At 42.9% G+C, this 22,512-nt stretch overlaps 1 protein-coding gene across 4 annotated transcripts in view; it reads left to right on the forward strand.

Moving 5' to 3' along the window:
* drosha (drosha ribonuclease III) overlaps positions 1–22,512 on the forward strand; it is a 125,731-nt gene that overhangs the window by 100,648 nt on the left and 2,571 nt on the right. For all 4 annotated transcript variants that reach the window (XM_055881250.1, XM_055881249.1, XM_055881252.1 and 1 more), the window contains 4 exons: positions 1,010–1,092; positions 3,002–3,105; positions 5,504–5,596; positions 6,912–6,958. In XM_055881250.1, the coding sequence (XP_055737225.1) occupies positions 1,010–1,092; positions 3,002–3,105; positions 5,504–5,596; positions 6,912–6,958 (327 nt within the window). The remainder of the gene's footprint in view (positions 1–1,009; positions 1,093–3,001; positions 3,106–5,503; positions 5,597–6,911; positions 6,959–22,512) is intronic.

A 22,512-nucleotide genomic window follows, 5' to 3' on the forward strand; every position in this document is an offset into this window, starting at 1 on the left:
GTGTAAGGTGAGAATAAAACACTGTGTAGTAGAATGTGGTGACATGCGACAGGTGTGTAGTCTGAAGAGACTGGGTGGAAACCCAAAAATGGTTTAGACAACCTGAACAAGGGGGATGACCGGTGTGTAGTCTGAAGGGACTGGGAGGAGACACAAAAATGGTTTAGACAACCTGCACTAAACTTTGACTTCTTTCATTCTTGCTCAGTTTAGAGAAAAACTGAAGAAATGCCGAATTTACGTCATTAAAATGTGCATCGAAAACAGCATAAGAATGTATCACTTATATTCATAATACAGGTCATTTATTTTCTTGATGGGAGAATTGAATAGTTAAAAAACATTACTTTGAAAACATTTAAGAGCTAGAGGCTGTTATTGTACAGTCTGACAGTAGACAGACTAGGTTATATTACCCTTTTTTTTAAACTATGGTACCGCTAACGTTACTGCTCTGGCTGAAATATTCTCTCTTCAAATGGCCCTTTCCAGCACATTAACTATGGTGGAAGATCATATTTTTTTTAATATTTAGTGTGTTAGTATGTTCCATTTCCTTTTAATGTCTGTGCAACTTGTATGGAGCCTTTATTATTGAGTCCAAGGCCAATATCAACAAAGCATCTCGGAGTAGCAGTGCCAATCTAGGATCTGTCCATATAACCTTATTCATTAGGATCTAAAATATATATATTTTTAAGGATCCTAGATCAGCACTGCTACTCTGAAACGCTTTGTATATATGGGCCCAGATAGGCAGCAGACAGCCATCATGGTCTATCCGGTTCCGTTCAGTCCACATATACACCCCCTTCCAGTATACCCATTCCATAACCTCCTCCTCTCCTCTCGTGTTAATGGTGTTCTCAACCACAAAGCAGATTTTAGATTTGTACGACGTTACTTCTTAAACATCGACTCTCCCTTTCATCCCTTCCGTTATGTAGCCTCTCCTCTCTTTCATCCCTCGTTCATTGTTCTTTCCTCTCTTCTCTTCTGTCATCGGCAGCTTTCATCGCGGCGCTCTACATCGATAAGGATCTGGAGTACGTTCACACCTTCATGAACGTCTGCTTCTTCCCTCGACTGAAGGTGAGTGAGCGTGTGTGTGAGTGAGCGTGTGTGTGTGTGAGCGTGTGTGTGTGTGTGCGCGCGATCTCCCCTGTGCGCCTGAGCGCGTGCATGTCTGAAGGTGAGGTTCTCACTCACTCTCCTCTGATCCCATCGACAGCCAGCATCCCCACGACCGCGAGAGAGGCCACTCACTCGCCAATCAATGACCACTCTTCTCTTCTCTATGTACCACCGGTAGAGAGTGGAGGCGGCAGAAGCTAATGGCTAAACTAATAGCACTAGCATTGACGAGCGGCACTCAAGTGGTGCTTGACTCGTCAACGGTCTTAGCATGGCTGTACAGTCCTATTGTAGTCATCTTTAATGGGCGCCGGTTGCGGTTGGTTCTATGCTAGCTACTGTTATTGGGTTGTTACTGACTGTTTAGATATTGATCCCCTACTACCGCTGGTGTAGCCAGCACTGTTCTGTTCTACGGTGCTGTTGTTTCTCAAGTGTTTCAGGTGGTGGGTGTGGTGGTCATTCAGAAAGACCTCCGTTAAGCCTCCTCTCGTATTAGATGGCAGGAGGTGTGACGTATCAGTAAATTGGTGAGATTTAGAGAAGTGAGTCTCTGTAAGATGAATAGGTTGGTGGACCTGCCACCCTCCTTCTCCCTCTTCTCCTCCTCTCCCTCCCTCCCTCCCTTTAGAGAAGACATTCTGTCTGTAGGATGAATAGGTTGGTGGACCTGCTTCTTCCTGTTAGAATGGTCGAGAGAGACTACTGCTTCCACACACACACACTACCTCCTTCACACACTCACACACATCCTGCACACTGTGTGAAGGTGATGGCTCAGCCTACAATGGTGTACTAATTGCTGTCTGTGTGGGTCTCCTGGGAATGTGGGTGGCCATGGAGGAGCTGAACCATGTGTGTGTGTGTGTGTGTGTGTGTGTGTGTGTGTGTGTGTGTGTGTGTGTGTGTGTGTGTACATAGGCGACTACAGAGAGAGAGAGAGAGAGCACCTCATTTCCACTTCCAACAGAAAGTTGTGAAAAAGACCAACACATCTCTTCACATAGCCTTTCAGACGTTGTCCCAATGGGCACCCTATTCCCTATATAATAATGTGGTGGGTGCTTATATTTATTCCGGGCCCCATAGGGGCCACCATTCCCTAAAGTAATGCACTATGTAGGGAATAGGGAGAAATTTTGGACATAGGGCTCTGGTTTCTAAGAGGCTATTATTGCTTTATAGAATCTTCTGGAAGAAAGTAAAAGGACATATATGGAACCATTATGTCAGTGTAGGCTTTACGCGTGTGTACACCTGTGTGTATGTACACGTGTATGTATTGTGCAATTTATGTGCATGTGTTTTGTGTACTGGCTGCTTTGATACCATCTCTTATTTCCCTCTCCCAGAGAGGGAGAGGGAACGCCAAAGAGGGAGCAAGAGAGAGCATTGGCTACAAGGCATGCAGAACCCATCTTTGTAGAAAATTAATAGGAACAGACAGTTATAGATTCAAAGTGTCCCTTTTTTTATAACAGGGCTGCTTTCCAGTTAATGGAAGTGCTTTTAGAAGTCCCTTTGGATTGGAGAATGTATCAGGCCTGCACACCTGGGAGACTCCCAGACAGACCCTGAGAGAGAGCTCTGTATTTCTGTCTCTGCTAGGAGCAGGCTGGAGACGCTTGTGTCTTAAGTAGCCTGTGATTTGTGCCCACCGCAGAGAGAGAAAAGTCTGGGAGATGGAGAGAGCGGAGAGGCCGAGAGCGCCAGAGAAGAACAAAAAGTGAGAGTAGGATAAGAGGTGGAAAGCAGGAAAGAGTCAGGGAAGCAATGAAAGTAGGGGAAAGGGAGATGAATAGAGGTAGAGTTTGTAATTGTTACTCTACAGTATTTGTGATGTGTAAAGCATGTGCGTGTGTTGCAGGAGTTTATCCTAAACCAGGATTGGAACGATCCTAAATCCCAGCTCCAACAGTGCTGCCTGACACTGCGCACGGAGGGCAAGGAGCCCGACATACCCCTCTACAAGTAAGCTACTGCTCCCTCCATAGAACTTATTATCCTGCCCCCCCCCCCCCCCCCCCCCCCCCCACACACACACACACATTAACCACACACAGGCAACCTTGAACGGCTCCCCTAACAAGAACATAGTGAATGGATGTGCTGTGTTGTGTAAAGGTCTTTGTTGTTGGGATAAAAAGCACCACTTCCAGAGAAACCTGTTATTTGACAAAAGGTCAAGGGGCAAGTGCAGGTGTTGCTACACGTGGTCTGCCACTGCGAGTACGATCAGCTGTCCGTCCTGTCTCCCTGTAGCGCTGTCTTAGGCGTCTCACAATACGGACATTTCAATTTATTGCCCTGCCACATCTGCAGTCCTCATGCCTCCTTGCAGCATGCCTAAGGCACGTTCACGCAGATGAGCAGGGACCCTGGGCCTCTTTCTTTTGTTTTTTTTCCAGAGTCAGTAGAAAGGCCTCTAGTGTCCTAAGTTTTCATCTGTGACATTAATTGCCTACCGTCTGTAAGTTGTTAGTGTCTTAACAACCGTTCCACAGGTGCATGTTCATTAATTGTTTATGGTTTATTGAACAAGCATGGGAAACAGTGTTTAAACCCTTTACATTGAAGATCTGTGAAGTTATTTCGATTTTTACGAATTATCTTTGAAAGACAGGGTCCTGAAAAAGGAGTTTATATATATATATATATACAGTACCAGTTAAAAGTCTGGACATACCTACTCATTCCAGAGTTTTTCTTAATTTTTACTAATTTCTACATTGTAGAATAATAGTGAAGACATCAAAACTATGAAATAACACATATGGAATCATGTTGTAACCAAGAAAGTGTTAAACAAATCAACATTTTTTTTAATATTTGAGATTCTTCAAAGTAGCCACCCTTTGCCTTGATGACAGCTTTGCACACTATTGGCATTCTCTCAATCAGCTTCATGACGTGGTCACCTGGAATGCATTTCAGTTAACAGGTGTGCCTTGTTAAAAGTTAATTTATGGAATGTCTTGTTTTCCTAAATGCGTTTGAGCTAATCAGTTGTGTTGTGACAAGTTAGGGCTGGTATACAGAATATCTATTTGGTAAAAGACCATGTCCATATTATGGCAAGAAGAGGTCAAATTAGCAAAGAAAAACAGCAGTCCATCATTACATTAAGATGTGAAGGTCAGTGAATCCGGAAAATGTCGAGAACTTTGAAAGTTTCTTCAAGTGCAGTTGCGAAAACCAAGCGCTATGATGAAACTGGCTCTCATGAGGACCGCCACAAGAAAGGAAGACCCTGAGTTACCTCTGCAGTAGAGGATAAGTTCATTAGAATGAACTGCACCACAGATTGAAGCCCAAACAAATACTTCACAGAGTTCAAGTAACAGACACATCCCAACATCAACTGTTCAGAAGAGACTGTGTGAGTCAGGCCTTCATGGTTGAATTTCTGCAAGGAAACCACTACTAAAGGACCATACAAATCAATACAAACATACATATTATGTCTGTCTGTACTGTACTGAATGTGTGACCTGCTTGGAAGTGACAGCTGACTAATGCTTCCTCATATCCCCATTTCTCTGGTTTCTGCCGCTTTCAGAGAGATTCAAATTCCAAGTGACAGTTTTCACTGTCGAGGTTTGTTTCAGAATTCAGCAGGGCTGAAGAACCCGTTAGTATTTGTTCGGAACATGCCACAGGCTTCTTCATTTGTAAGTGAGAAATATGATTGAATTATTAATGAAATGCCGTAAGTGACCACATTGCATTAAAAATGAATAGCACCCCTGAAATAAGTAAATTGTTTGTTAATAATTTAGGCTGTCGGTGTGTGGTTTATGCTAATGTTAACATTTTAGACATCTACAAGTGTTGTTTACTTGTACTCCCTTCTCCCTGCTGATATCTAACTAAAAACGGTGATGTCAAATGTATTTTTAAATGTTTCATATGATATGAATGTGATATCGTTTTCCATGACTTTCTCTCTGAGTTTGCTGGTTGCTCATGTATTTCTATGTAACACCAAAGCCTGCTGGGGACTGTCAGAGAGCATTATCAGTCTTTTTTGTCTTTGTAGCAGAAGAACACACATACTTTAACCATCCAGAGATGATGGGTGGCCTTTTTCTTGTTTAACTGTCCCTCAGATGGCTTCTGTACACTGTCAAACCACGCCCAGACGAATCAAAGTATTCTCCTGTATTTTCCTGCCTCTCTCTTTCATCTCTCTCTGGAGATGCATTATATCAGCTCCAAACGAAAATGTTTGTTGTCTTGTTCTTTTCCAGAAGGACGATACCAACATCGCGTGTCCTTGAGCTTTCTCACGTCTGTCATTATTTCTCGCTTTCTCCTTTTCTCCTCTCCGTCGCTCATCCCACTCTCCTTTTTCATCCGTTTGCTGTAGGACCCTGCAGACAGTGGGGCCGTCTCACGCGCGAACCTACACTGTGGCTGTGTACTTCAAAGGAGAGCGAATAGGCTGTGGCAAGGGCCCAAGGTACGTAGACCACCCACCCATTAGGCCGAGTTAGCATGTGTCCCAAATGCCACCTTAGTCCCTATATAGTGCACTACTTTTTGACCACTTTTTGACTACTTTTTTTGGTTCTTGGTCAAAAGTAGTGCACTACACAGGGAATAGAGTGGCATCCGGGATGCAGTCTTCAGTGTGCACCGCTCTGCTCAATGCACGGCTAATGGGCTCTAGAAATAATGGCCATGTTTTATTGATGGTGTTTATTATAGCAATTAAGCTCTGTGGCTGTTCTATTGGGAGGGACTTTATGCGGAATGAAAATGAATCGATTCATTATTGAATTGACATAAATGGTATTATAGAAACATCATTTTGAGGAGGGGAAATGCCCTGTGAGAGCGAGAGATCGCACACAGTGAGTCTTTCTCCAGAGCTAGCTTAGCTCTGGTCCAGGACATTACTGCGGTTTGCTAACGCTGAGCCTGCCTTCACTAACGCTCTGGACTAGAGCTAGGGCTAGCTGGGATGGCTGGGGAAATGCTCTGTGACAAAAAGAGAGTCCGCACACAGTGTGTCTTAAGTTGTGGGGCACAATAGGCACCCTGTTCCCTTCTGGTCAAATGTAATGCACTATGAAGGGAATAGGGTGCCATTTGAGACAGATTTTCTCCAGGGCTAGCTAGAGTTTTGTTTGGTTCTACCTGTGATGTTTCTCTTCAGAGGGATGGGGGGAAATGATGGGGAGGCTTTTATAAAGAACCGTAGGGTAAAGAAAATGTGAATCGCTGCGTGAAGGAAGACCCTTTCAGAGAGGAGATAAAACCATTCTACTCAGCTTAAGAATAATACAAAATCCATCAAACATCTCTCACCCCTCTGCATTGAAAATCCCTCTCATGGCCCTCTTGAAAGAGCGCTCTCTGCCTCTAAGCTGGCGATAACTTTGTCCCCTCCATAGTATCTCTACCCAGCTTACTGTTTTATATTTACTAAACGTAAGCCCCGTTACCCCCCCCCCCCTGACACTTGCCTATGATCACATAATATAATATTTACAGAGAGCAATACGGTAAACAGTGTACATGCTGAGAGAGCGCCTGGCCCAAAGGCTTAGCTACCTCTGTGAGATGTATGCATGGTGCTAGCTACCTGGGAGGCTTTGGAGAAAAACATTTTTATATAATCCTCTGTCATTGGCATGCTCTCAGACTACAGCATTTGAAAGGGATGTTTTGAATATGCTAAATACCTTTTCTTTCTTGTCCGTCTTTCCCCTCTTTTTTTCTCTTTTTTTTCTTATTTGTTGATTTATTTTTTCTTCTCCTTTTCAATCCAGTATCCAACAGGCGGAGATGGGAGCTGCTATGGACGCACTTGAGAAATGTGAGTAGTTTGAAGAAGAAGTTGGAACCACCACTATGTGTAATATGTTTAAGCCCTTCACATACCTGCTTTGGTTCTTTTGTTCAATATTAGCTTTGTCTTTTCAAATATTTTTCTAAATGACTGCCAAAGTGTAGTGGCCCGTCCAGTCATTTGAAGAGGTTTGAACCACCTCCTCATTGTTAAGCCTTTCACAAATAGCATATACCCTGCTTTGGTGTCTTTTAAAATACGAAATGGCTGCCAAAGAGCTTTGGAGAGCGGTGGTCACTGCCCTGTCCAGTCGGTTGGCTGCTGGATACGGAGCATTAGCCTGTTTGAAGAGAAAGTCCAGAGCACAGCTAGCATGTGGCCTGGCCTGCTTGCATTATGGGCCAAGGACGCTAAGCTAACACCAGCTAAGGGCTCTCTGCAATGCTAATAGCCTTGGAGGACCTTGTTGAAGTCTCTGTTTGGTGTATTTCAAACAAAAGGGACAAAATGAGAATGGGCCTTGGTCTGTGTGTGAGACTTGTTAGTATGATCCCGGGTTCTTGAGCTGTGCAGTGCTGTGACTCGCATCTTAAGGCATAGGGTTCCATTTGGGAAGCAGACTATTTAGAACCCTATGTAACAATTCACCAATATGCATCGGGTGCTGGTTTAAATGTTTAAGATATGAATGCATCGGTCTGCGGGACCCCAAACCGATCCAAATGTAGCATGATTCGGTAAGAATATCCATTCAAATGTTACGAATCGCTGGTTCACTAAAATGTTTTACTCAATTACTCAAATGACTTTCTATCTTCTGAAAATACCTCATCTTTTGTGACAACTATGCAGTCTGACAACTCTCCTTCAGTGTCGGACTAAGCATGTAATTATGTTGACAGTCAATGATCTACAAGTCATTTTGCATGCCGATCAACCCCAGGCAATATCAGTAGCCTAGACAAATTGCGCGCTGCGCGTTTCTTCGCTCACTGACAAACGAGAGGTAGGCCTATTAGTGATCTGGCATGTCTGCGTGTGATTTTCAGCTTTCAAAAGATTGTAAAATGACTTGCGCAATATTTGACTTTATTCTTTGCGTGATAACAAATGTAATTTGCGAGGTAATTTTTATCAAATGTGCTGTTTACAATTGTGTTTTACTGGATCGGGGCTTACATTAGATTTGATTTAGATTGTTCAGGTTCACCATCACAAATAGTTCTGGTAGTTTTGCTTGAAACAATTTGTTTCAGACCCCTTGACTACTACATTTTATTTTGTAACAGCCTTATTCTAAAATGGATTAAATAAATTAAACATCCTCATCAATCTACACAATACCCCATAATGACAAAGCGAAAACAGGTTGATAGAAATGTTTGCAAATGTATAAAGAAAAAAGAAAAAATGGGAAAGGGAGATACCTAGTCAGTTGTACAACTGAATGCCTTCAACTGAAATGTCTTCTGCATACCTTATTTACGTAAGTATTCAGTCCCTTTCCTATGAGACACGAAATTGAGCGCAGGTGCACTTGTTTCCATTGATCATCCTTGAGATGTTTCTACAACTTGATTCCAATCCACCTGTGGTAAATTCAATTGATTGGACACGATTTGGAAAGGCACACACCTGTCTATGTAAGGTCCCACAGTTGAGAAGTGCATGTCCGAGCAAAGACCAAGCCATGAGGTCGAAGGAATTGTCCGTAGACAGGATAATGTCGCGGGACAGATCTGGGGAAGGGTACCAAAACATTTCTGCAGTATTAAAGGTCCCCAATAACACGGTGGCCTCCATCATTCTTAAATGGAAGAATGGAACCACCAAGAAATTGGAACCACCAAGACTCTTCGTAGAGCTGGCTGCCCGGCCAAACTGAGCAATCGGGGGAGATGGGCCTTGGCAGGGAGGTGACCAAGAACCCAAAGGTCACTCTGACAGAGCTCTAGTCCCTTTGTGGAGATGGGAGAACCTTCCAGAAGGACAACCATCTCTGCAGCAATCCACCAATAGGGCCTTTATGATAGAGTGGCCAGAAGCCATTCCTTAGTAAAAGGCACATGACAGCCCGCTTTGAGTTTTCTAAAAGGCACCTAAAGACTCTCAGACCATGAGAAACAAGATTTTCTGGTCTGATGAAACCAAGACAACTCTTTTGCCTGAATGCCAAGCATCACGTGTAGAGGAAACCTGGCACCATTCCTACGGTGAAGCATGGTGGTTGCAGCATCATGCTGTCGGGATGTTTTTCAGCGACCGGGACTGGTAGACTAGTCAGGATAGAGGAAAAGATGAATGGAGCAAAGTACAGAGATCCTTTATGAAAACCTGCTCCAGAGGGCTCAACCTCAGACTGGGGTGAAGGTTCACCTTCCAACAGGACAACGACCCTAAGCACACAGCCAAGACAACGCATGAGTGGTTTTGGGACAAGTCTCTGAATGTCCTTGAGTGGCCCAGCCAGAGCCCGGACTTGAACCCGATCGATCATCTCTGGAGAGTCCTGATAAAAGCTGTGCAGCGACACTCCCCATCCAACCTGACAGAGTTTGAGAGGATCTGCAGAGAAGAATTGAAGAAACTCCCCAAAAATAGAGAGGTGCCAAGCTTGTGGCGTCGTACCCAAGAAGACTCCAGGCTGTAATCGCTGCCAAAGGTGCTTCAACAAAGTACTGATTAAAAGGTCTGAATCTTTGTGTAAATCTAATATTAAAGTTTTTTTATTTTTTATTAATTAGCTAACATTTCTAAACTAGTTTTTGCTTTGTCATTATTGGATATTGTGTGTAGATTGAGAAAATAAAACAATTTAATCAATTTTAGAATAAAGCTGTAACCTATCAAAATGTGGAAAAGGGCAAGGGGTCTGAATAATTTCCAAAGGCACTGTATGTGGACATTTTTAGACATACAGGAAAATATATTTTCAATCACTTTTGCTACCCTCACTGCATGGTCGACGCAGGAGAAGCGTTGTCTATTTTAATATCGAAGAATATTTCTGGTCATAGGAACAACATGAATTTGTGCATGAAGCAGATGCGGTGCGACTTGAGTTTCGCCATCAGGTGGAAGACTGTGCTCCCTCTCTCTGGTCAGTCTCACCGGAGGAAAGGAAGGAGAGAGCAGGGACCGTGAGAGGCGGACCCTCTGCCGCTTTCTCCCTCCCTCCTCTGAGACGTTTTTTCATAACTGGAAACTCGGAAATCTCTGACTTCCAACTTCAGTGCATTCAAGACAACTGCGATACAATTGGGATTTTTTTTGGGAACGGTCATCCAAATCGGAAATCCAAGTCAGAAGTTCAGGCATCTTTCTAGATAGAGCTCCGACTTTCCGACCTGAGGATCACTGACATGATTTGACCTCGTTTCTTTTTTTTTCTTTTTTTTGTAATTGGTTGTTTTGAAAGCGTCATGACCACCAGATGTTGTCCAGTAAAATAATAAAAAATAATAATTTGCAAATGATTTCTGTTTATGCTCAGCTATGCCTCGCAAGTGCTACACCAACTGAGCTATTTTGTTATCAACACTCAAGTTTTTTTTTATTTGCATTGCCTCTCACTGCCAGGTAAAACACAATTATAGGCTCTCAGAATCTGATATGAAAGAAATCCCCGTCATCATCATCCCCATACACCAATCACCTCCTCCGAAACTCTGCATATCTATGTGCATGTGTAATGCATTAGTTTGAATACATTGAGAGTTAGGTGTGTGTGGACCAGTAACACATTAATCAACAGTACAATTTGTTCCTCTTCACCTGACCCAATTAGCGGGTAGCTGGGAGAAGCCAGCCTTGCTGGATTACGGAGGAAGCAGGCGAAGTTGCGAAGGTCACTGAGGTCAAAGATTTGATTTGGTTTCGGCCTGCAAATGAGTCCCCTAGCGGCCTGTGATTGATACAGTTTGGGCATTCAAACCCTCGCTTTTATGAAACATTAGTGTCTTAGTGTGCTTTTTTTTTTTTTAACAACCCCTCTTCCCTCCTTATCTGGAGGCGTAGAGAAGAGATGCTCTCTCTCCCTCTCTCAATCCCCCCTCTCCTCCAATTCTTAATTCTCTCCATTCTCTCTCCCCTGTGTAATGCCACTGTCATAGTGATTGATAGATGCTCATTACTAGTAAATGAACATTTCCCTCCTCATAAATTGCCGTTTCATGTGACTAGTTTAGCGATACCTCCTGAAAAGGTCAGTTCATTTAAAATCATCTCTCCCTGCAAAGCCTCTTCCTCTCCCTCCGTCAGACATTACAAACTGTCCAGGTCTGCATCCCAAATGGCACCCTATGCCATTCATTGCCTTCAGAAAGTATTCACACCCTTTGACTTTTTCCGCATTTTGTTGCCACAGCCTTAATTTAAAATTGATTAAATTGAGATGTTTTGATACTAGCCTACACACAATATCCCATAATGTCAAAGTGGAATTATGTTTTGTATTTATTTTTACACATTAATTAAAATGTGTAAAATGTATTGAGTCAATAAGTATTCAGCCCCTTTATGGCAAGCCTAAATAAGTTCAGGAGTAAAAATGTGTTTAACAAGTCACATTCTATTTTTTACATTTAACCTTTATTTAACTAGGGAAGTCAGTTAACTTATTCTTATTTACAATGACGGCCTACACCGGCCAAACCCAGGCGACGCTGGGCCAATGGTGCGCTGCCCAATGGGACTCCCAATCATGGCCGGTTGTGATTTTTTTTATTTAACCTTTATTTAACTAGGCAAGTCGGTTAAGAACACATTCTTATTTACAATGACGGCCTAGGAACATTGGGTTAACTGCCTTGTTCAGGGGCAAAACGACATAGTTTTACCTTGTAAGCTTAGGGTTTCGATCTAGCAACCTTTCGGTTACTCGTCCAACGCTCTAACCACTAGGCTACCTGCCGCCCAAAATACATGATACAGCCTGGATTCGAACCAGGGTGTCTCTAGTGACGCCTCTAGTGACGCCTCTAGCACTGAGATGTGGTGCCTTAGACTGCTGTGCCACTCGGGAGCCCATAAAGTTGCATGGACTCACTCTGTGTGCAATAATGGGGTTTTAAATGATTTTTTAATGACTACCTCGTCTCAGTACCTCACACAATTGTCTGTAAGGTCCCTCAGTCGAGCAGTGAATTTCAAACACAGATTCAACCACTAAGACCAGGGAGGTTTTCCTATGCCTTGCAAAGAAGGGCACCTATTGGTGGATGGGTAAAGTTAAAAAGCAGACATTAAATATCCCCTTGAGCATGGTGATGTTATTAATTACACTTTCGATGATGTATCAATAAACCCAGTCACTACAAAGACGAGGAAGGAAACCGCTCAGGGATTTCACCACGAGGCCAGTGGTGACTTTAAAACAGTTTCAGAATTGAATGGCTGTGATAGGAGAACTGGGGATGGATCAACAATGTTTACTTACTCCACAGTACTAACCTACTTGACAGAGTGAACAGAAGGAAGCATGTACAGAATAAAAATATTCCAAAACATGCACCTGCTTGCAATACGGCTCTAAAATAAAACTACAAAAATGTGGAAAAGAAATGAACGTTATGTTTTGAATGCAAAACGTTATGTTTGGGGCAAATCCAACACATGACTGAGTGTGTACCACTCATCATATTTTCAAGCTTGGTGGCTACATCATGTTATAGGTATGCTTGTCATCTGCAATTACTAGGGAGTTATTTTATTTCAAAAATTAACGGAATAGAGCTAAGCACAGGCCAAATCCGAGAGCAAAACCTGGTCTGCTTTCCATCAGACACTGGGAGACAGTCACATTTCAGCATGATAATATCCTAAAACACATTGCCAAATATACACTGGAGTTACTTACCAAGACGACATTGAATGTTCCTGAGTGGCCTAGTTACAGTTTTGACTTGAATTGGCTTGATCATCTATGGCAAGACTTGAAAATGGCTGTCTAGCAATGATCAATAACCAAATTGACAGAGCTTAAAGAATGTTTTAAAGAATAATGTGCCAGTCCTGTACAATCAAGGTGTGCAAAGCTCATAGAGACTCACAACTGTAATTGCTGCCAAAGGTGATTGTAACATGTATTTACTCACAGGGTTGAGTACTTATCTAATCAGGATGTTTTTTCTTCCACTTTGACTTTTAAAGTATTTTGTGTAGATTCTTAACAAATTACAATTAAATCCATTTTAATCCCACTTTTTGTAACAACAAAATGGGGGGAAAGCCAACATACTTTCTGAAGACACTAGGGAATTAGTAGGGTGCCATTTTGGTTGCAACCCAGGGCTGCATTGGACTGTTTTTTTCCCCCCTTTCCCAATAAAGCTAGCTACTTGCTGAGAGAGAGAGCGAGGCTCTCACTACAGTACGACTGAGACATGGAATGTGTTTAATGGCCCAGTGCAGTCAAAATCCAGTTTTTCTTGTGTTTTGTATCATATTGTACAGCAGCTGATAAAACTGTAACATTGGAAAGGTGTGAAGACGTTGGATCAGTGTTATTTCCTGATAGTGGCCTGGAGGGCTGGGCGATTTGGCCAAAATGTCACATTACAATAAGTTTCTTATTTGTGACGGTATGTTTCTGAATAATGAAAGTTTTAAGTATGTTTTTAAAAGAAGTGCATGACAATAGAAGTGCAACAAATGAATTCTACGTGATTTTAAATTGGCATTCTTTATTTTGTTGGTTTAATGCTCGACAAAACTGATAGTAAAAGTAGTTAAATTTGTATTTTTTTTTTGTTTATTTCGCAATTTATCAAAATATCGTTCTAAACGATATTGTACAAATCTACAGTGCCTTCAGAAAGTGTTCATACCCCTTGATTTGTTCAACATTGTTATAGCCTGAATTCAAAATTGATTCAATGTATTTTCTCACCCATCTACACACTAATGACAAAGTAAAAAAATAAATATTAGAAATGTATGCAAATGTATTGAAAATTATATGGAGAAATATCTAATTTACATAAGAATTCACACCCCATAGTCAATACTTAGTAGAAGCACCTTATAGCAGTAATTATAGATGTGTCTTTCTGGGTAAGTCTCTAAGAGCATTCCACACCAGGATTGTGCAATATTTGCCCATTATTTTTTCCCAAAATCTTCAAGCTCTGTCAAATATTTTGTTAATCGTTGTTAGATGTCCTTTTTCAGGAGTTACCGTAGATTTTAATCAGAACTGTAACTCGGCCACTCAGGAACATTCACTGTCTTCTTGGTAAGCAACTCCAGTGTAGATTTGGCCTTGTGTTGTCGGTTATTGTCCTGCTGAAACAGGAATTCATCGCCCAGTGTCTGGTGGAAAGCAGACTGAACCAGGTTTTCCTCTAGGATTTTGCCTGTGCTAAGCTCCATTCAGTTTATTTTTTATCCTTGGAAAAACTCCCCAGTTCTCAACGATTACAAGCATACCCATAACATGATGCAAAATATGGAGAGTGGTACTCAGTACTGTGTTGTATTGTATTTTCCACAAACATAACACTTTGTATTGCTTTGCCACATTTTTTCCAGTATTATTTTAGTCAGGATGCATGTTTTTGAATATTTGTATTCTGTACAGGCTTCCTTCTTTTCACTCTGTCAATAAGTTTAGTATTGTGGAGTAACTACAATGTTGTTGATCCATCCAACTCTTAACTGTTTTAAAGTCAGCTTTGGCCTCATGGTGAAATCCCTAAGCAGTTTCCTTCCTCTATGGCAACTGAGTTAGAAAGGACTCCTGTATCTTTGTAGTGACCGGGTGTATTGATACACCATTCGAAGTGTAATTAATAACTTCACCATGCACAAAGGGATATACAGGTGCCCTTCTTTGCGAGGCATTGGAAAACCTCCATGGTTTTTATGGATGAATCTGTGTTTGAAACTAAAGGACCATACAGTTAATTGTATTTGTGGGGTACATAGTCATAAAAAAATTGTTAAACACTATTATTGCACACAAAGCGAATCCTATTATGTGACTTAAGAAAATGTACTTATTAAGGCTTGCCATAACAAAGGGGTTGAATACTTATTGACCCAAGACATTTCAAGGCCTTCTTTGGTATCGAGCCGCTTTAGAGTGAAATTAAGTTTTTGTTCAAACCGTACGACCGCCCAGCCCCCCCCCCCCCCCCCCCCCCCCCCCCCCGTTTCCTCCCTGACAGGCAGCTTAAACGCAGCAGAAGAGAAGTAAAGAGGTAAGAGAGACAGAGCTGTGCTCAGCGCTCGCTCAGACAGCTCATTAAAGAGAAATGGGCCCAATATTTGGTGTTCGTTACGCTGTAGAGATCCGCTGCTGGCTCCAGGGATTCTCATTTTATTAATTGATGGCCTCTCATTTTGACAATCTCCTGCCTGTATCTGTCGAGGCTGAATTAAATGTTAACCAAGGCCTGAACTAGAGGGGGCGCAAACAGAGCTAAGGCTGAGACTGTTTGGTAGGAGGAAGAGGGGAAAGGAGAGTAGAGAGAGGCAGCCCAGCGGCCTCACACACCTCGGCCCTGAAAGGTCGGAGAACATGAAATATACATAGGGAGACGAGTTAACCATTCATCAACACAACGCTCATCCTTTTTTTGGAGCAGCCGGAGATAGTTTTGTTCTCTCTTTATCTCTTTCACTCATCTGATATCACAAGCTTTCTCTGCCTCCATTTCTCACCCTCTTCCCATCTCTCTCTCTCTCTCTCTCTCTCTCTCTCTCTCTCTCTCTCTCTCTCTCTCTCTCATGCTCTCTCTCTCTCTCATGCTCTCTCTCATGCTCTCTCTCTCTCTCTCCTGCTCTCAATCTATTCCTTTCTCCTTTATGCTCTTACTCTTGCTCTTTTTCTCTCTCGTGGTCTTTCAATCTCTTTTCTTTATCACCACCACTTCATTTCATACTCTGTCCCCCCTGCAGCTGCATGTTTCCTAAACAATGCTGTTTCTTCCCCTGAATACGACAGGAAATAGTCTCTGGATGTGTCCCAGATGGCTTCCTATTCCATATATAGTGCATTACTAAGTAGGCTTTGGCTGGTAGCGAGCAGGGAGGGGACTAGATTCTCTCTCCTCAGCTGTCACTAAACCCTTAATCTCTTGGTAAAGGCTTCTGTGAATGCATAACAAGTACAATACAGTATGAAGGATGGATGGGTGGATGGAGGATCTGAATGTACTGCTTCTGTGTGTGTTTATTTATTTGCTCCCCTTGGCAAGACAGGGAGGTAGGGTCTAGACAAAGATAGATCCAGTGTTCGTGTTGGGTAGCTAACAGATGTTGTGGTTGGCCTATAGGTGATATGTATTCAGTCTGCTCGTAATAAAGCCGAAGCTTAGTGCTGGAGAGAGAATTCCCCCATCCACGTCGATGGGGCCGAGGTGGAGAGGGTCAAAAGCTTCAAGTTCCTCGGCGTGCACATCACTGATAACCTGAAATGGTTCATCCATTGGTTAAGGTGCAACAGCGCCTTTTCAACCTCGGGAGGCTGAAGAAATTTGACATGGCCCCATAGACCCTCACAAACCTCTACAGATACACCATTGAGAGCATTCTATCAGGCTGTATCACCGCAGTGCTCTCGAGTCGTGTGGTCAGCCCAACGCATTACCCTCGGCACACTGCCTGCCCTCCAGGACATCTACAACACCCGGTGTCACAGGGAGAACCAAGAAGATCATTAAGGACCTCAGCCACCCGAGCCACGGCCTGTTCACCCCGCTACCATCTAGAAGACGTAGACAGCACAGGCGCATCAAGGCTGGGACCGAGAGACTGAGAAACAGCTTCTATCTACAGGCCATCAGACGGTTAAACAGTCACCGCTAACCTTAGTTCAGCGGTTCCCAAACTAGGGGTGATATGCTAATGAGGTCGTGGCAGAATTTCCCGTATAACATAAATCTATTATACATATATACAAAAAAAAGATGTACTATAATATTTTCTTTATCTCAAAATCATTAATGTGGTTAACCTTAAAAATCGAAATGAAAATTATTCAAATCTAAAAGGCCCTTAGATTATGGGAAAGGCTGTACTTGACCGTTGCACTTGAATCATTCCCACGGTGAGTGGCTAGGCCTGCTACGCTATGAAACCAAACACTACTGCAGAGACTTTGATATTACCGAACGCAATTGATGTTGTGGAAACAATGTGGGGAGGCACAGAAACTCACATCGGATAACAATGTTAAACACATCATGTATGCTATTGCCAGTAGTCAAGAGGAAACTCTGACTGAACGACTCAAACTCCCTAGCTTATGCCCTCCAAATGGACGTTAACCGTGAGGGCCAAGATGCTCATTCATTGACTTTTGTTCGCTATACATGTCGGGGGGTGCTGTTCACAAATACATTGTTCTGTCTCACGATTTCTGAGCATGAAACGGCATATGGGATGTTAAGTGTGCTGCCTGGCTAGATTGGACGAAAAACAGATTCCATATGGGATTGAACGGTGGGCTTTTGCTCAGATGGGGCGCCATCTATCACGGGATGGCGGGCAGGCCAAAAGGACTCGGAAGGGAATAATACCCTGCCGTCTCCCTCTGAGCATTGATGCCGAGTTCAAAACAAATCGGAACTCTGAACTCGGAAAATCTCGGACTTCCGTCTTCAGTGCGTTCAAGACAACTGGGAACTCGGCGAGAATCAAACTAGGAATTCCACGTCGGGCCTCTTTCTAGTGCTCTGCCTCTGACTTTCCAACCTAAAGATCACTAACATCATGATTTTACCTCATATATTTCCAAGTTCCCAGTTGTCTTAAAAGCACCATAAAACTTATGGCAGGCTACCCTTGGCCAGCTGATATTTGTGAAGCTGGATTCAGTTCTCTGGTCTGCATTATAACCAGATATCAATCCAGGTTGGATGTGACGACAAATATGAGGGGGGGGGGGGGGGGGGGGCGCTGTCGACCAGGCCCACTGACTTTGAGAAGCTCTGACGCGACATGCATCAAGCACACCGATCTCGTTAGCGGTGGTGAGATAAGAGACATGTCAGACTCATTTGCAATTGACTGCCCCACATTAAAAGTATTTGATGGTGAGTTAAGACAATCAGAAATAATGTTGGATTTTTTTGATTTTATTGACTGCCATAGCCAAAAATACAAAAGTTAAATTCTGTAATTAACAGCAAATGTTTTCACATGGGTGGGGATGTGAGAATTTTCAGTTAACAGAATAGGGGCATGGGCCAAAAAAGTTTGGGAGCCGCTGCCTTAGTCACTGTTCTAGCCGGCTACCACCCGGTACTCTACCCTGCACCTTAGAGACTGTTGCCGTATGTACAGTTGAAGTCGGAAGTTTACATACACCTTAGCCAAATACATTTAAACTCAGTCCTGACATTTAATCCTAGTAAAAATTCCTGTTTTAGGTCAGATAGGATCACCACTTCATTTTAAGAATGTGAAATGTCAGAATAATAGTAGAGAGAATGATTTATTTCAGCTTTTATTTATTTCATCACATTCCCAGTGGGTCAGAAGTTTACATACACTCAATTACCATTTGGTAGCATTGCCTTTAAATTGTTTAACTTGGCTCAAACGATTCGGGTAGCCTTCCACAAGCTTCCTACAATAAGTTGGGTGAATTTTGGCCCATTCCTCCTGACAGAGCTGGTGTGACTGAGTCAGGTTTGTTGGCCTCCTTGCCCGCACACGCTTTTTCAGTTCAGCCCACAAGGGCTTTGTGATGGCCACTCCAATACCTTGACTTTGTTGTCCTTAAGCCATTTTGCCACAACTTTGGAAGTATGCTTGGGGTCATTCTCCATTTGGAAGACCCATTTGCGACCAAACCTTAACTTCCTGACTGATGTCTTGAGATGTTGCTTCAATATATCCACATAATTTTCCTGCCTCATGATGCAATCTATTTTGTGAAGTGCACCAGTCCCTCCTGCAACAAAGCATCCCCACAACATGATGCTGCCACCCCCGTGGGACGGTGTTCTTCATCTTGCAAGCGTCCCCCTTTTATTTCCAAACATAACGATGGTCATCATGGCCAAACAGTTCTATTTTTGTTTCATCAGACCAGAGGACATTTTTCCAAAAAGTACGATCTTTGTCCCTATGTGCAGTTGCAAACCGTAGTCTGGCTTTTTTATGGCGGTTTTGGAACAGTGGCTTCTTCCTTGCTGAGCAGCCTTTCAGGTTATGTCGATATGGGACTCATTTTACTCTGGATATAGTTTTGTAATTTTGGATATAATTTTGTACCTGTTTCCTCCAGCATCTACACAAGGTCCTTTGCTGCTGTTCTGTGGTTGATTTGCACTTTTCACACCAAAGTACGTTCATCTCTAGGAGATAGAATGCGTCTCCTTCCTGAGCGGTATGACGGCTGCGTGGTCCCATGGTGTTTATACTTGCGTACTATTGTTTGTACAGATGAATGTGCTACCTTCAGGTGTTTGGAAATTGCTCCCAAGGATGATTGATGTCAAGCAAAGAGACACTGAGTTTGAAGTTAGGCCTTGAAATGCATCTACAGGTACACCTCCAATTGACTCAAATGATGTCAATTAACCCATCATTTTCTGGAATTTTCCAATTTGTTTAAAGGCACAGTCAACTTAGTGTATGTAAACTTCTGACCCACTGGAATTGTGATACAGTGAATTATAAGTTAAATAATCTGTCCATAAACAATTGTTGGTAAAATTACTTGTGTCATGCACAAAGTAGATGTCCTAACTGACTTGCCAAAACTGTAATTTGTTAAGAAATTTGTGGAGGGGTTGAAAAACAAGTTTTAATGACTCCAACCTAAGTGTATGTAAATGTTTGACTTCAACTGTGTGTGTGTGTGTGTGTGTGTGTGTGTGTGTGTGTGTGTGTGTGTGTGTGTGTGTGTGTGTGTGTGTGTGTGTGTGTGTGTGTGTGTGTGTGTGTGTCCTAACTGACTTGCCAAAACTGTAATTTGTTAAGAAATTTGTGGAGGGGTTGAAAAACAAGTTTTAATGACTCCAGCCTAAGTGTATGTAAATGTTTGACTTCAACTGTGTGTCTCTGTGGTGTGTGTGTGTGTACCCACCCACCCACCCGTGGGACAGACTATGTTTGTTCCCACACTGGGGACTCTGACTCTCTTTTGGTTACACCCTGGCCCATCATGTTGCTAGCCCCAATTCTGACTTGTGCTCTGATATCTGCTTCACTGATTTCTGCTCTCGTAAAAGCCTGGGTTTTCTGCACGTTAACACTCGAAGCTTATTACCTGAAATGGGACAATTGAAAGTGGGTTCACAGCTCCAAGCCAGATGTGTTGTTCATTACTGAGACGTGGTTAAGGAAGTGTGTTTTTGAATACTGATGTTAACCTTTCTGGTTATAACCTTTTTCGACAAGACAAATCTTCCAAAGGTGGGGGAGTGGCAATCTTTACCAAGGATCATCTTCAGAGCTTGGTTGTCTCCACCAAGTCTGTCCCCAAACAATTTGATTTGCTGGTTTTAAGCATTAACATTTCTAATGGCTCTTTGTTGACTGTTGCTGGGTGTTATCGTCCTCCATCAGCACTGGCCTGTCCCTCCCTGCCATAAGCTCTCTCCTGGCCCTTTACATACACTAAGTCTGAATGTGTCCTACGAGGTGACCTAAACAGGGACACGCTTAAACCACCTGACCAAGTCCTAAAGCAATGGGACTTCCTAAATATTTCTCAGATTATTATCAATCCCCAAGGTATAACTCCAAAAACCCAGAAAAGGCTACTCGCCTCGACGTTATCCTCACAAATAATCCTGATTGGGATCAGTCTGGTGTTTTCTGTAATGACCTTGGTGATCACTGTTTTACAACCTGTGTTCGTAATGGCTGCTCAGTGAAACGACCTGTCCTGATTTATCATAGACGCTTGCAAAAAAAATTAAATGAGCAAGCCTTCTTTCATAACCTCGCCTCTGTAATTTGGTTTAGAATAAGCTTGATACCCTCTGTTGAAGACACTTGGACCTTCTTTTTAGATATTTTCAGTGGTATTGTTAACGAACACGCTCCCATAAAGAAAATTTGAATTAAAAACAGGCTCAGCCCCTGGTTCGACCGTGATCTTGCAGAGTTACTCAACCTCAAATGCATTTGGCGAAAGACCTCGGCACACGCATACTCAGGCTGACTAGTTCTCGTTCTTGTCAATAATCAACTGACTGGCTTTCTTGATGTCTATAGTATTCTCTCTGGTTTGCGATCTGGTTTCCGCTCAGGTTATGGGTGTGTCACTGCAACCTTACAGGTCCTCAATGATGTCACCATTGCCCTTGATCCTAAGCAATGTTGTGCTGCTATTTTTATTGACTTGGCCAAGGCTTTTGATACGGTAGACCATTCCATTCTTGTGGGCCGGCTAAGGAGTATTGGTGTCTCTGAGGGGTCTTTGGCCTGGTTTGCGAACTACCTCTGAGTGCAGGGTATAAAGTTAGAACATCTGCTGTCTCAGCCACTGCCTGTCACCAAGGGAGTACCCCAAGGCTCGATCCTAGGTCGCATGCTCTTCTCAATTTACATCAACAACATAGCTCAAGCAGTAGGAAGCTCCCTCATCCATTTATATGCAGATAATACAGTCTTAAACTCAGCTGGCCCCTCCCCGGATTTTGTGTTAAACGCTCTACAACAAAGCTTTCTCAGTGTTTCCAACAAGCTTTCTCTGCCTTCAACCTTGTTCTGAACACCTCCAAAAACAAAGGTCATGTGGTTTGGTATGAATGTCCCTCCTCCCACTGGTGTGATTACTACCTCTGAGGGTTTAGAGCTTGAGGTAGTCACCCCATACAAGTACTTCGGAGTATGGCTATAGAAGGTACACTGTCCTTCTCTCAGCACACATCAAAGCTGCAGGCTAAAGTTAAATCTAGACATGGTTTCTTCTATTGTAATCGCTCCTCTTTCACCCCAGCTGCCAAACTAACCCTGATTCAGATGACCATCCGACCCATGCTAGATTACGGAGATGTAATTTATAGGCAAGGGTGCTCTCGAGCGGCTAGATGTTCTTTACCATTCGGCCAACAGATTTGCCACCAATGCTCCTTATAGGACACATCACTGCACTCTATACTACTCTGTAAACTGGTCATCTCTGTATACCTGCCGCAAGACGCACTGGTTGATGCTTACTTATAAAACCCTCTTAGCCCCCCCCCCCCCCCTCTGAGATCTCTACTTCACCCCTCATCCACCACATACAACACACATTCTGTTGAAGGTCCCCAAAGCACACAAATCCCTGGGTCGCTTGTCTTTTCAGTTCGCTGCAGCTAGCGACTGGAACGAGCTGCAACAAACATTCAAACTGGACAGTTTTATATCTCTCTCATTCTCTTCATTCAAAGACTCAATCATGGACACTCTTACTGACAGTTGTGGCTGCTTTGCGTGATTTTTTGTTGTATCTACCTTCTTGTTCTTTGTGCTGTTGTCTGTGCCCAATTATGTTTGTACCATGTTTTGTGCTGCTACCATGTTGTGTTGTCGTCTTAGGTGTCTCTTTATGTAGTGTTGTCTCTCTTGTCGTGATGTGTGTTTTGTCCTATATTTAGCTTAATAAATGTTGTTCAATCCCAGCCCTCGTC

This window comes from Salvelinus fontinalis, chromosome 25, assembly GCF_029448725.1.
Source record: "Salvelinus fontinalis isolate EN_2023a chromosome 25, ASM2944872v1, whole genome shotgun sequence".
Lineage (NCBI taxonomy): Eukaryota > Metazoa > Chordata > Actinopteri > Salmoniformes > Salmonidae > Salvelinus > Salvelinus fontinalis.